The sequence below is a fragment of the Olea europaea genome, chromosome 6 (genome assembly GCF_002742605.1).
Source record: "Olea europaea var. sylvestris chromosome 6, O_europaea_v1, whole genome shotgun sequence".
NCBI classification, from domain to species: Eukaryota; Viridiplantae; Streptophyta; class Magnoliopsida; order Lamiales; family Oleaceae; genus Olea; species Olea europaea.
This window is the reverse complement of record NC_036242.1, coordinates 3731571-3743959: the sequence shown is the minus strand read 5'-3', so window position 1 is coordinate 3743959 and position 12389 is coordinate 3731571. Positions and strand designations below refer to the sequence as shown.

Sequence of the window (12389 nt, the reverse complement as noted above, 5' to 3'; positions counted from 1 at the left end):
GCCCAACTAATCCAGCAGCTCGTTTTTCGCTGCAAACGAACTGAAAAGGCCTGCGAAATATGTTCGAAGTACAAGGCCACTTAGCCAGGTTTGGCCTGCAAGAGTATACTCTCGTCACGGGTTTAATGTGTGGTCCTCTTCCAGATGACGCCGCGATGGACCGAGTTCTGCAAAAGAGGAGATTGAAGGATAAATACTTCAAATCAATCGACAGGATTTCGTGTGGTGAACTTGAGAAGGCATTTCTACGGTCGTCGATGCCCCGAGCAGATCGGTACAAGCTCGGGCTTGCTCTAATCATCGAAGGAGTGTTCAATGCTCTGGATAGCCATGCTAATATTGAACTTCCTACGCTGTCGATCGTGGACGATCTGAACATGTTATATTCATACATTTGGGGTAGAGTATCGTACATTCGTCTAATAAGGGGCTTCCGACGCAGTTTGGGACGAAAATTTGTAGATGCCATGAATAAGAAGGAGAAGGCGATTACTTATACAGTTCACGGCTTTCCTATTGCCATGCAGGTACTACACAAAAATTTTGTACAACGTATTCATTATTTCATCATAAATTTATTGTCATTGGTTCCTTTAATGTTCAACTCACACTTACTATCTGCTATAACAGATCTGGGCATTCGAGGCAATGCCAGAAATTGGGGATCGGTTTGCTCAGCGATTGGGTCATCAATCCCCATGACTTCTGAGTTGGACGTATACCAAATAGCCGCAGCAACGGACGTATGATGCATTCTTCAAGAACATTAAGGTATTGGATTACGTTTCATGCACGCGATCTGCATGTGTCGTTAGTTGTTATATTTGTGGTGACACTCAGTTCCTTTATGTTGCAGCTGCACGTGTCCGCGATGCTTCGTCTCACCGAAGCTAAGCTTGGGCAACCATATATCTCCACCCTCCTGCCGTTTGAAGACCGTACTGTACCTGCGTTGGACGACGTTGCAAGGGACATTATCCCTTCACAACTTTACCCAGAGCCTTTGGCCAGTGGGGGTAATGTTGGAAACTCGAGGGGGGAGTGCGCATTGGTTTCCAGTGGAAGAGGCTTCGAGGATGATGAGGAGTCGGGCGACAGTGACGACGAGGGAGCCGGTGAGGAGACTGGAGGTGATAAGAGTGGAGACGGCAATGGAGAGGCCTCGGACAAGGAGGACAATGGGGATAGTGAGGATGAGCATACTCGTACACCGTAGACTGGGACATATTCCACTCCCCCATGCACAGACGTACTTCTCCCAGTCATGCACCCTCCACATCTTATGTACGACAAGGTTAAACCTCTGGAGCGAGCCTCACGAGAGCTGAGGTTGAGGAACTATTGCTGGATCAAAGAACGCTCATCGAAATTCTCCTCTGCACAATCAAACTTGAGATCATGTAGCACGTGACCGACGAATTTGTGAAGGTCAGGGACTTCATTTCTAGCCTCGTCCCCCCATCTCTCTCTAGAAGTACTCCACCTACGGCTCAGGCGGCCAACGAGCCCACAGTTTTAGGTAGTTTACTGCATGGTATGTGTACTACATTTAATTTTTGATCCACTATATGTTACTTATGTTTGCTGACATTGAATAAATGTGGGATTTGTGACTTAGACGGAAATTGAGGCGAGACCGACCTTGTCCCGGAATGTGCGAAACCGCAAGGTATGTGCATCAATTACGATGGATTCTTTTTCATGTCATCTTTAATATTTGATACTACCAAATACGTAACCCCCTTATGTCTTTGCAAATGTTGTTTTGTAGTGCATGGAAGAGGCTTCTCCCCGTTGCCAATCGATCATGACGAAGATATGGACAAGGAAATGCAAGAGTGGAACGGTACGTGTGTGAAGTAACGCATAATATTTGCTTTCGTACTTAGGTGTCACCTCATTCCGAAGTGTGTATACTATAAATCCTGAACGACACGCGGTTTTAAATATTCGGTATGTTGGTACTCATGCGTAGGTGGAGTTGGCATGGAATCTGAACCAGCAATGATCGGTGACGATGACAAAGTAGCTTCCGATGGTTTAGGGAAAGTGAGGACGACCGTGTTGCGTCCCTTTCTGGCGTAGCGGAGGCGGAGGGTAAGTACACTACGGTGGAATACTTTTATTTCACTGCGTATAGTAACGTGTAATATTTGGATCATTTACTTACGTATGACCTCATGCACAAGTATGTACACTCGACTGTTTGAGGTATACAGTGTTACTAATATTTCGTCGCATGTTAATTTGATACTAGGTGGATGCGGCATGGATTCCGAACCAGAAAAGAACAGTGACGATGACGAAGTACCTTCCGGTGGTTCGAAGAACCGCCAGGACAAACCTATTGCGTCCGCTAGTGGCGTAGCGGAGGTGGATGGTAAGTAGATTGCGGTGGAGAACTCATGATGTCACCCTAACCCAAATTCGTGATGCAAATGGATGAAGTGCTAATTATTGTGAAATTGTTTTGTAGGCGGTGCGACGAACATGCCGGGGGAGGCCAGCATACCCGTGCAATGCAATGACCCACCCACCACAAAGAGGCCACGATTGACACGCGTCCGACGTCCTGCTGTATCTACAAGGACTCCGTACACCAGGGGGAGGACAAAGAGAGTGAAGAAATAAGGTTTTTTTGGCAAAACATTTACATTATTGCAAGTTTGTGTGAACTTCGTGTATGTGGAATCCAAATTCTGTTGGGGGCCAATTTTTGCTAGGTAAGCTCGATCGACGGTGTTGCGTTCCTGTTAGATGCAATATTGAACTGGTAGTCGTATGTTTATGTTATTCTAAAAGAGCATGTTGAATAGTATACGAATATTCTCTGTAATGTTCATATCACATGCAATTCAAAGATATTATTGTCGAATTTTCTCATGTGCACTTGAATATCTGTCATACCGTACATCGTTAATCATTATTCATTCTCCGTAATGTTCGGATCACATGAAATTCCAAGATATTATTGTCGAAATTGCTCATGTTCACTTCAATATCTGTCATACTGTACATCGTCAATCATTATTCATTCTCCGTATTGTTCGGATCACATGCAAGTCAAAGATATTATTGTCGGAGTTGCTCATGTTCACTTCAATATCTGTCATACCGTACATCATCAATCATTATTTATTCTCCATAATATTTGGATCACATGCAATTAAAATATATTGTTGTGGCTCTGCATTATGTATGTAAGAGCACCGTCGTATTGTTATTTTTTTAGTCAACTATTCTTGTCGAACATCCTGCATATTTGCGTTTACTAAATTAACTTCCATGATAACTTTGATCTGATTATCTCATTTTTGCTTATTGAAGTGCAGATGACAGTGCATGAAGATGTCTCAACCCCATCCATGGTCACTGCATCGCAACTTGCAGTTCACGTAGGGTGCTTGACAGGGGTCAACGTTGTATTAACAAATTTTTTGTTATTGGTTGCGATGATTGTCGTATAAAAATGTCCAAATTCAGTGACACTTTTGCTTGCCAAGCTCATCCATGTAATTGTTGTTGGTTGCAATGATTGTTCTATAAACCCGGTACGCAGGCGCATATGGATCATCCTCGATTTTTGTACATCATTTGTGAATGTGTTATATCATAATTACTTGTACGAAGTTGCCATTTGTTGCTCTTTATGCATGCGCATGTCACTAGAAATTATGTATTCCGGAATTTCCACTAAGTCGAGAGTATGCAGTGTCGTTCGATGCGTCATCTAAAAGACAATAATTTCATAATCTCGTGATTCCATTATGATATTCGTTTTTTAATTGAGTAAAAAAAAGGTAACAACATAGCACAATTCATTTAACTTGTATTTAATATAATGTTATAACAAATACATGCAGCAGCATGGAAAAAATCTTACATATGGGCGTTAATTTTAAAAAAAATTTCACAATTTCTGGAAGGAGCAGGACATGCAAAAATTGAAAATGGAAATGAAAAGCGTGCTTAACTCATTCTAATTCATTTCCAGAATAATTCAATTGTCATAACTCACATAGGTACTGATCTTCCAACCCTAGCCACCATTTAAGGACATATCCTAGGGATTAAAGTATAATTAGACCATCATCCATCACACAGTTGTCTATCAAATTTGAATTGGATGGGACTTGGTGGTTGGGTACTAAATGAGCTTCAATGCATCTCTCCAAAAACTCTACTATATATAGCATGGTAAGTCAACATTATCATTTACACATGAAATATTGACACTTGAAAATTCATGTTGCAGTCTATACGTTTAGTCCTCCACAGGTTCAGTAAATATTTTCATATCAACACAATGGCGTCGTCGACAAGGAGCAATGAATCATTGAAGCATGAGGAGCCACTACCAACACCCGATTCGTCCCTACTATGTCCCATCATCATTGCTTCGGACGACGAGGAAGCGAGTTCTGAACGCGGTAGGAGAGCCACATCCGTTGTTCCCTTTTTCGAACCTCGACGATGTTTCAAGTGAAGCTTCCCGAAGTCTGAAGACTGTGCTTGATTGGGTCGTCCCACTGATGGTTCCGAAGGAAGTTGAGTCAGACGATGACGCGTGGTTGGCTCATGTTCCATTTCCCGAGATCATTGTCATCAGCTCCGATGACTCGGAACAAGATGGTTCGAGTGTGGACAATCAATGAAGTGGCTAATATGGGTATGTGGTGCGTATGAAATAATGTATAGTTCGTATTTTGTTAGGGACGGATCTAGTAACATAGTTCAGCACCTCCATTGTCTATATACTGTTTTCTTCATATTTTTGTAGATTTTGGTATTGGATCTACTATGGACAAGGACAGAAACAATCTGTCGGGAACGATATGTATACTAACGGGAACGACAGATTAACTGTCGGGATGTAAGAGCATAGGTTCATTTGTGTACGTTTGAAACTTGTGTTCCCCTGTATGGCTCCCTTGTTTACTGAAAATTGACGTACCCTGGAATGAACAAGTGCACTTTATTGACAACGTAGGTTGGTCGGGGTTATTTGGTTCGGGCTTAACACATCAACTTGGAAGCATCGAAAAATAAGTTATTTTTAAAATTCCTTGTAGGTGGAGTTAGGTCTTCATCTTCACGTATTTCAACTGGCAGTATATTCATGTTCAGGATTTTGAACTTCAATTCCATTTCGGTGTGCGGATTGATAATGCCAAGTTTGTCATTCAATCGTAACAAAAGTCCGGCTAGGGTAATATTTCTCGGCACTAAAATGGATGTGGTTTTGTTCCCTGTCCACTTCCATTCGTCATCCGCGTGAATAAACCTTCCCCCATGCGACACGATGAATCTTAAATGGGTGTTCATACCTAAAATAAAGGGATTACAACGATAAGAATTATGAACAGTCAATATATCGATATGTAATAGCATGGAAGTGGCACTTTCAAATATTTAAACCGATGCAATAGGAGAATGTGAAATGAAAGGTGTTAACAGTTTTCAACTGTTGATTTTGACAGTTGAAAACTCTATCCCATCGAGATCGACATGTCTAACCGTCGAGATCAGCAGATAAACTGTCGAGACCGCCGACAAGTTTAAGGCGTGTTTGTTTGTTACTTTCTCCAAAATATTAATGGTTATAATCAATTCTCAACTACAAAAATTATTCCATTGCTCTACAGATCTCCATAAATAAATGACTGCTTTATTAAATATGGAATAGTTGACATTTGCCTAAATATTTTTGGTATATTTTCCCTTTAAAATGATATCAAAAAAGAAATATCAATACCATCATCATTAATAATGGTTTTAAATGCTTTCTTCACTTTGATGATCATGTTGCTTTTAATATGTGAAAAATAATAAGCTATTAGATAAAAATATAAATAATTTGTAATAACTAACCTCTCAAAATGAATGATGAATTGAATAACAATATATTGTTGATGAAGGAAGAAAGAAGATGAAAGAAAATGGAGGGTTTCTTCAAGAGGGGATGTATTTGATGTGAAGTAGGATTTTTTTGCTTCTTGAAATTTTTTTTACGTCTTTTATCTTTTTTTTTTTTAGTAAATTCATATTATACAATATAATATATATTTACCAAATCATTATAATATACAAATTAAATAATGAAATCATTACAATTGATTGGATTGGAGACTACCATTAATATGCATTTAATACTCCTAAAAAGGAGAGATTAAGGGTAATTTGGACCTTTTCCACCAAAAAAGTGATATTTTTGATAAAATTTAGTGCACCTCAAAAGTTTTATAGCAATTTCAAAAAAAGTGTCATTTTTTTTAATTCCCCTATAAGATATTGTAGTCAAGTGACGAATAAAATATCATTCTCACGAAAATCATGTACTTAGTATAATTTTAATTAGTACTAACTCCAATCAATAGCCAATTTATGAATTGTAATTTTATAAATAATTATGTAACAAAAGTAATGAGCAACTACGAAATATTAGTAAAAAATTAATTAAAACACACATTAAGACTTTAAATGCTCTATATTAATCTATTTTAATATAACTCAATATCATGACAACACTTATCTATTCTTGATCAATGTTCCTATTCGTTTAACAATCTCTCTCTCAATAAAATTAAACATATATTCACATTAATGCCTTGTTTGATTTCTATTTTTTTCAAAATACATTTTTCTCTCTCTCTCTCTCTCCTTATTAACCACACATTTTTCAATAAAAATAATATTACACATAAATCTAAGAGCTTGTTGGATAGAGATTTTGATAATTGATTTTTTGATCGTTAAAGATAAAGTGAGTCATACCCGTGAGAGAAGAATTCAAAAATGACGGCTGAAATAATGAAATAACAGTCAAAAAAATGATTTTAATTGGCTTTTAATTTATACCAAACCAGCACTAAAACTTTTTCCTTATTTTTTAATTATATATTTTCAATTAATCTACTATTCCAAAATGTGTTTTTTTCAATTTAATGGAGCTCAAACAAGCCTTAAACCGTCACATGTTTCAATGAAAGGTGGGAACATAAAAGGATACATTATAAGCAACAAAACACTTATTGAAATTGTGCAAGATATAGTGGTATAATTTCATCCACTATCGGATCTCATAACCATTGTATAATTTGCTATATTCCATATTTATTTTCTCAAACATAATAAAAACCACACATCAATCAATTAGTGATTAATTAATTACAAATCATTAAATACTATTATAATCATTCAAAGTAAACAAATGTTTGATGGCAAAGTCTTGAAATTAATATCAACAAATTTCGTAATAAATTACAGTCAATATATAACTAAATTACGTTGTAATATTATCAATTGACTCCCAAATGTCCACTTTTAACAATCCGGATAGGTATAGAAAATACACCACCGTCAAGCATCAATCTTTTGGTCTATACAAATCCACTTATGGCTTATTTGATAAAGTAGTTTATAATATTAAATTAAAAAAACACTAAAATTTCGTCCATTCTACCATTGAGGACGATTTAATATTCCTTACCAAACATGAAGTTAATATTTTCCATCCCACGAAATCACTCAGCATATCAATAACTTCTAGCTTAGTTTGTTGCTTATAAGTCCCTCAAGCGACCCGACTAAAGCTAAAATAGTGCATAGCAAGCAAAATATTTTGAAAGCCTGAAGAACTGTCCATGTTCCTGTCCAAGCTCGAATGTTGTTCTGTGCAAGGTACATCTCGACTGGAAAATAAATAGCCAAAGGCCAGAAATTTAAAGCACCAAGAACTCCTAAAACTTGGTTGAAGTAAGGAAAAAGAATAGCCAGCCCTGTTGTAGACGCAACATAAGCAGTTCTGAAACACAGTCGAAGAAGATTCAACTTGAAATCCGGCAGTAATGGGAGCTTAATTCTGCGTTCTTTATTTACGAATTCACTATTTGGATGCTTATTTGAAATCCATCTCTCAGCTACTGCAAATAATGGCTGACTGTAGATCTGCAAAAGCCAAAACATATGCAACATATATCATAATCCAAGGTGAAAATAGAAAACAATGACCTATAAAGTTATTGATATACTACATAGTTTCTGTATGAGTCTGAAACTATTAGCTACATCTGTTGTAAAACTTTAATTCAAGTAGAAGTTTGACGATTACAAAAAAGACTAAACTTTTGGGATTAATACAACCATTGTGCACACTAATGATTTCAGATTCAAGAACCTTGTAAGAAAACATGAGCCTGTTTGACATGATTTTTGAAAAGACAAAAGGAGCTTTTGAGACCCAAAAGCTGCTTTTGATAGTTAAAAGAACTTTCAGAATGTGAAGTGTTTTTAAATATTAGTTTTCAAACAAAAATTACGGTAACTTCCTCCAAAAACTCTTCTACAATAAGCAAAAGCAAAAGTAGAAGTTATGTCAAACGGGCCCATAATGTCTTCGCTACTGTTTTCAAAACACTGAAGCCAGTTTGGCAAGATTTCTACTTTTATTTTTTGTAAAAGAGTTTCCTCTAAAAGCTCATTTAAATTATCGAAATAGGGCAAAATGTAGCTTTTTAGTCTTGGAAGCAGCTTTTAACTTTTCAAAAACCCTGCCAAACAGGCCTGCATCTATTCAAAGCCTACAAGGAAATGCTTGCATAATCTTGTGAATAGGGCACAGTACCTGATATCCTCCCACAAGATGAAGAACTATACACGCATTGGCAAAGTCAACAAGCCAATAGGGTTCATAAAATCCAAAGCCTGTCAATAGATTTCCAGGTGCCTGGTTGCCAAAAGCAGCATATCCAAAACATCCACAGCAGAGAAAGAAGAATGTGGTAATAAGTATAGCTGTAGCTGATGCCTTTTTCATTGTCTTGTTCTCTGGCGGCGGTGCCTTTAGAGTATCCTACATTTGCACATTCATTCTTCGTTATTTTGCTCAAGTTTTTAATTTCAAAATCAAGATCAGAAGATGGATATCAGAGAATATCATATAGGTATCAAGTGCTATTTTCTCACCTGAATGTCAAGAAGAATTATGTTGTAGGTGAAAGCAAAAGCAATATCTCCAATTGCTTGTGAGGAGAGCCATACTTTCTGAGCCGTTGTAGCTGTAGATACTCCAGTAATATCTCCCTTGATTTCTCCATCTTCTGCATTTTTCATCTAGAAAGGCTAAGTATAGGAGTAAATGTATACTGATCCAAGAACATCGCAAGAAGTACTTTTTCGTACTGATTTCCACGATGAGCATATAGAACTCAAATTTGGAATTTTTTTCCACTAAAGTTAATTATATCAATATGTAAGATATTAAGGAGGTATTTGAGCCACATTATTTTGGTAATAATGTATTCTTGAATAGTGTATTGATGGGAAATGTGTGGTTAAAAAAGAAGGAAAATTTTTTGATTTGCGTGTAATAATATTTTATTAAAGAATGTGTGATTGAAATAATGTCAAATCACTGTTTAAAAATACATTTTTTGAAATAATGTGGCTCAAACAGGCTCTAAATTATGACCTCCACATGTGCTTGTTTCAGAGTGAACCCAAAGACAGAAATGTCGAATTAAATTTACCTACTACTTTTGCAAAACCAAGTGCGAGTCCAATGAAGGTATAAGCAAAGGACATGATTGCTGCAACTATTGAGAGCAGCTCCATGTTGTGGAAGTCAGGTATCTGAGAGAATAGTACTTGTACAGCTCCAAATATCAACATAAACAAATTTTCACCATATTCACATGGAGCATTGTGCCCTTTCTTGTGGTAGCAATTTGATTTCAGAATTGCCCTAAACCAAAACAAATCACCATCTACAACTATAATGTGGAGAACCCGAAAATTCATACAAGTTGCTAGTTCTGTGGGTACGCAGCCAAATATGCCAGATAAAGAAATATGTAGATGCGGAGTAATAGGCAGAAACACCATGGAGCACCTTGTCACTACAAGGGCATTATGAATGCATTCAAGTGGAAAAAATAGCACCGGTAAGCATTGCAATATATTTAGTAGATAAGATCGTAATGATAATATGCTAAAAATGTAGATTACTAAATCAAAATAACTAATATACTTGTTCTTTAAGGCGTTGACAGCAAAAGCGGCAAATTTTACTGAGGGTGAATCAAACTAAGTGGGTAAGATTTAAATTTCAGTTTGGTGAAAACAGCATCCAGTGCATAACCAATTAACAGTTCGTGGAGTAGCTTAAGAATCTGACAAATTTGTTCATAGAACTTATATACTGCATTTTCCTTATTTATGTTTATTCCTAAAGGAGCTATCATCCTGTGAGTGATAGCAAACGTTTGGGCAAACCGAGTATGAAACAGATAGCCCCTCCCTTCCTATTCAATTTATTGCAACGTTTTCGAGAGCCTTGACTTCACGAAAGACTCTCGGACCAAGAGTGTAGTTAGAAAGCCAAGCTATTTCAAAATTTCACACAACCAAAGAGAAGACAGAACACCAAGGAATGTCACACACAAAATACATTAGCAAAATGATCGAAGGACAATTTTCACAACTTTATTGACATCTAAGTTATTAGTAGCTTTTCCCAAAGTGCTTGAGCATATCAATCAGCGATCCATCAATTTTGCAAAATAATGACTGAATTCTTGAGAACATAGCAACAGCATGAAGTTGATTGATTACATTGAAGAAGAGCAGTAAGCACTGATGTGAACTACCTCATACTGATGGCTGATGTTATTGTATAAGCAGTCCCATAGCCAAAATAGCTTTCTTGAAGAAACGATCCTGCCACCCACATGTTCTTCTTTCCTGAAATTTACATAGTTCTTATAATGAATTTTCTCGAAACTCCAGAAATATCATTTCCACATCAAATTACGTATCTGATATCACTAAGCAATCTCCTCAAATTTTATCAGTTGGTGTGTCAAAGGCAATCCAGTGGGGGGTTTTTTGACTCTCTGCTAACAATCCTTATCTCAAAGGAGGCTTAAACTCAGTCTCATTGGCTTGAGAAGGCTTTGCTCGTACCACTTGAGCTAGGCCTTGGCCCCCAGTGCAATTAGTCCCTCCCAACTTTAGAAACGTAAGCGAAAACCAAAACGTACAAATTTCAAATTCTCAGATAAAACTATTGAATGCAATATTATGGTGGTCTAACAAACATTTACCTAAGTAAGACCTCACAGCTTCAGCATAAGACCTATTTCTGATGTGCCCAACTTCAGGATCAGGATATCTGTAACAATTACAGAGCAAATTTGATGAAATTATAGTGATTATTCCAAACATCACCATACATATTGGGCCTGCAATCCATCCCAGCTGAGCTACACTCCATGCCAATGACAACACTCCAGACCCTATAACTCCAGTTATTATATGGGCAATTGCTGTCCATACAGTTCCTTCACATCCAAACCAAAAGAAAAACACAACCCAAAATTCAGTTTCTCTATAAAATCATTTTCTTCATATTAGTGAAAGTAAAACAGAAAAAGGCTTCAATTGAAGTTCAAGAAAACAAAATCATTCTTAGAAGACCAAAATGTTACCAAAAAATAAAAAAGAAATCTCTTTTTCCATTATACAAGAAATTGAATAGTGAATATAATGTCAAGATAGTTGACTACTGTAATCCAAATATTGAAGAAAACCTGTTCTTTTTATGGAGTTATTATGAGAATTTGCGGATGAAGATGCAGAATCGGTGAGCAGAGGAGAGGTTTGTCCATCTCTTTCTTCAACTTCAACCATTTTTTTCAGGTGAGTATTGGATTTGGGTGTAGCAAAGCAAATTCAGAATGGCACTACGAACCATCAACCAACCAGAAAATATTGTGTTTAATCCAATTATTAAGCTGTAAAGTTCATTATGGTTTTGTATTCCACTGTCTTTCTCACAAATATCTTGCATAAAATTATAGCCGCAAACCTCTAATATTTAGCATTTGCGTGCGTCGTATTAAAAAATAATTATTTTTAAATTCATTTTTAATTATAATTTTAGATGTTAATGTATAATTTTTTCTCTTTTAATTACACATTTTATAAAATTATTATTTTTCATTTTCTCCATAAACTTGTACAAGTGGGTCCCCATTTTACAGCTAGTAGGCGGTAATGTTAGGTAGATAAGGGCAAATTGCTCGAAGGTTCTTACTCTTTCATAATTTTGAAGTCGTGTCCTCAAAGTTTCCTTTGAAGCGCACGACAACTTGACTTACCGAAAAATCTCTAGTTAGATGTTAAACGTCCATACGCATATGATATCTGAATGAAGTGTAAAATAGTTCAATAAGGATTTTCTTTATTTCAACATTGAAAGTATGTAGCATAGGATTTTATTAATTAAGTCTTTATTTGGCTCTCGTTAAAGTTTTAATATATTTTTCTCTTTCTTATTTTCAATCACATATTTTTTAATAAAATAATATTACACTAAATTTAAAAAAAAA

The 12389-nt window shown here is 36.5% G+C and overlaps 1 protein-coding gene across 1 annotated transcript; it reads right to left on the bottom strand.

Moving 5' to 3' along the window:
• Positions 1 to 7274: 7274 nt before the first annotated feature.
• LOC111395534 (probable amino acid permease 7) lies at positions 7275 to 11827 on the bottom strand. Its single transcript, XM_023021556.1, has 7 exons — positions 11589 to 11827; positions 11103 to 11339; positions 10647 to 10740; positions 9528 to 9742; positions 8965 to 9098; positions 8624 to 8851; positions 7275 to 7947 (listed from the first exon to the last, which is right to left on the bottom strand). The coding sequence occupies exons 1-7, from the start codon at positions 11686 to 11688 to the stop codon at positions 7546 to 7548; spliced, it is 1410 nt and encodes a 469-aa protein (XP_022877324.1). The 5' UTR covers positions 11689 to 11827; the 3' UTR covers positions 7275 to 7545.
• Positions 11828 to 12389: the final 562 nt, after the last annotated feature.

What these genes read in the sequence shown, in the direction of transcription:
- LOC111395534 (XM_023021556.1), bottom strand. Translation starts at nt 11,688, where the DNA reads ATGGTTGAAGTTGAAGAAAGAGATGGACAAACCTCTCCTCTGCTCACC. An exon ending in TAACTCCATAAAAAGAACAG is followed by an intron (nt 11,340 to 11,588) that starts GTTTTCTTCAAT and finishes TTGGATGTGAAG; the next exon opens with GAACTGTATGGACAGCAATT. An exon ending in AGCTGTGAGGTCTTACTTAG is followed by an intron (nt 10,741 to 11,102) that starts GTAAATGTTTGT and finishes TGTAAATTTCAG; the next exon opens with GAAAGAAGAACATGTGGGTG.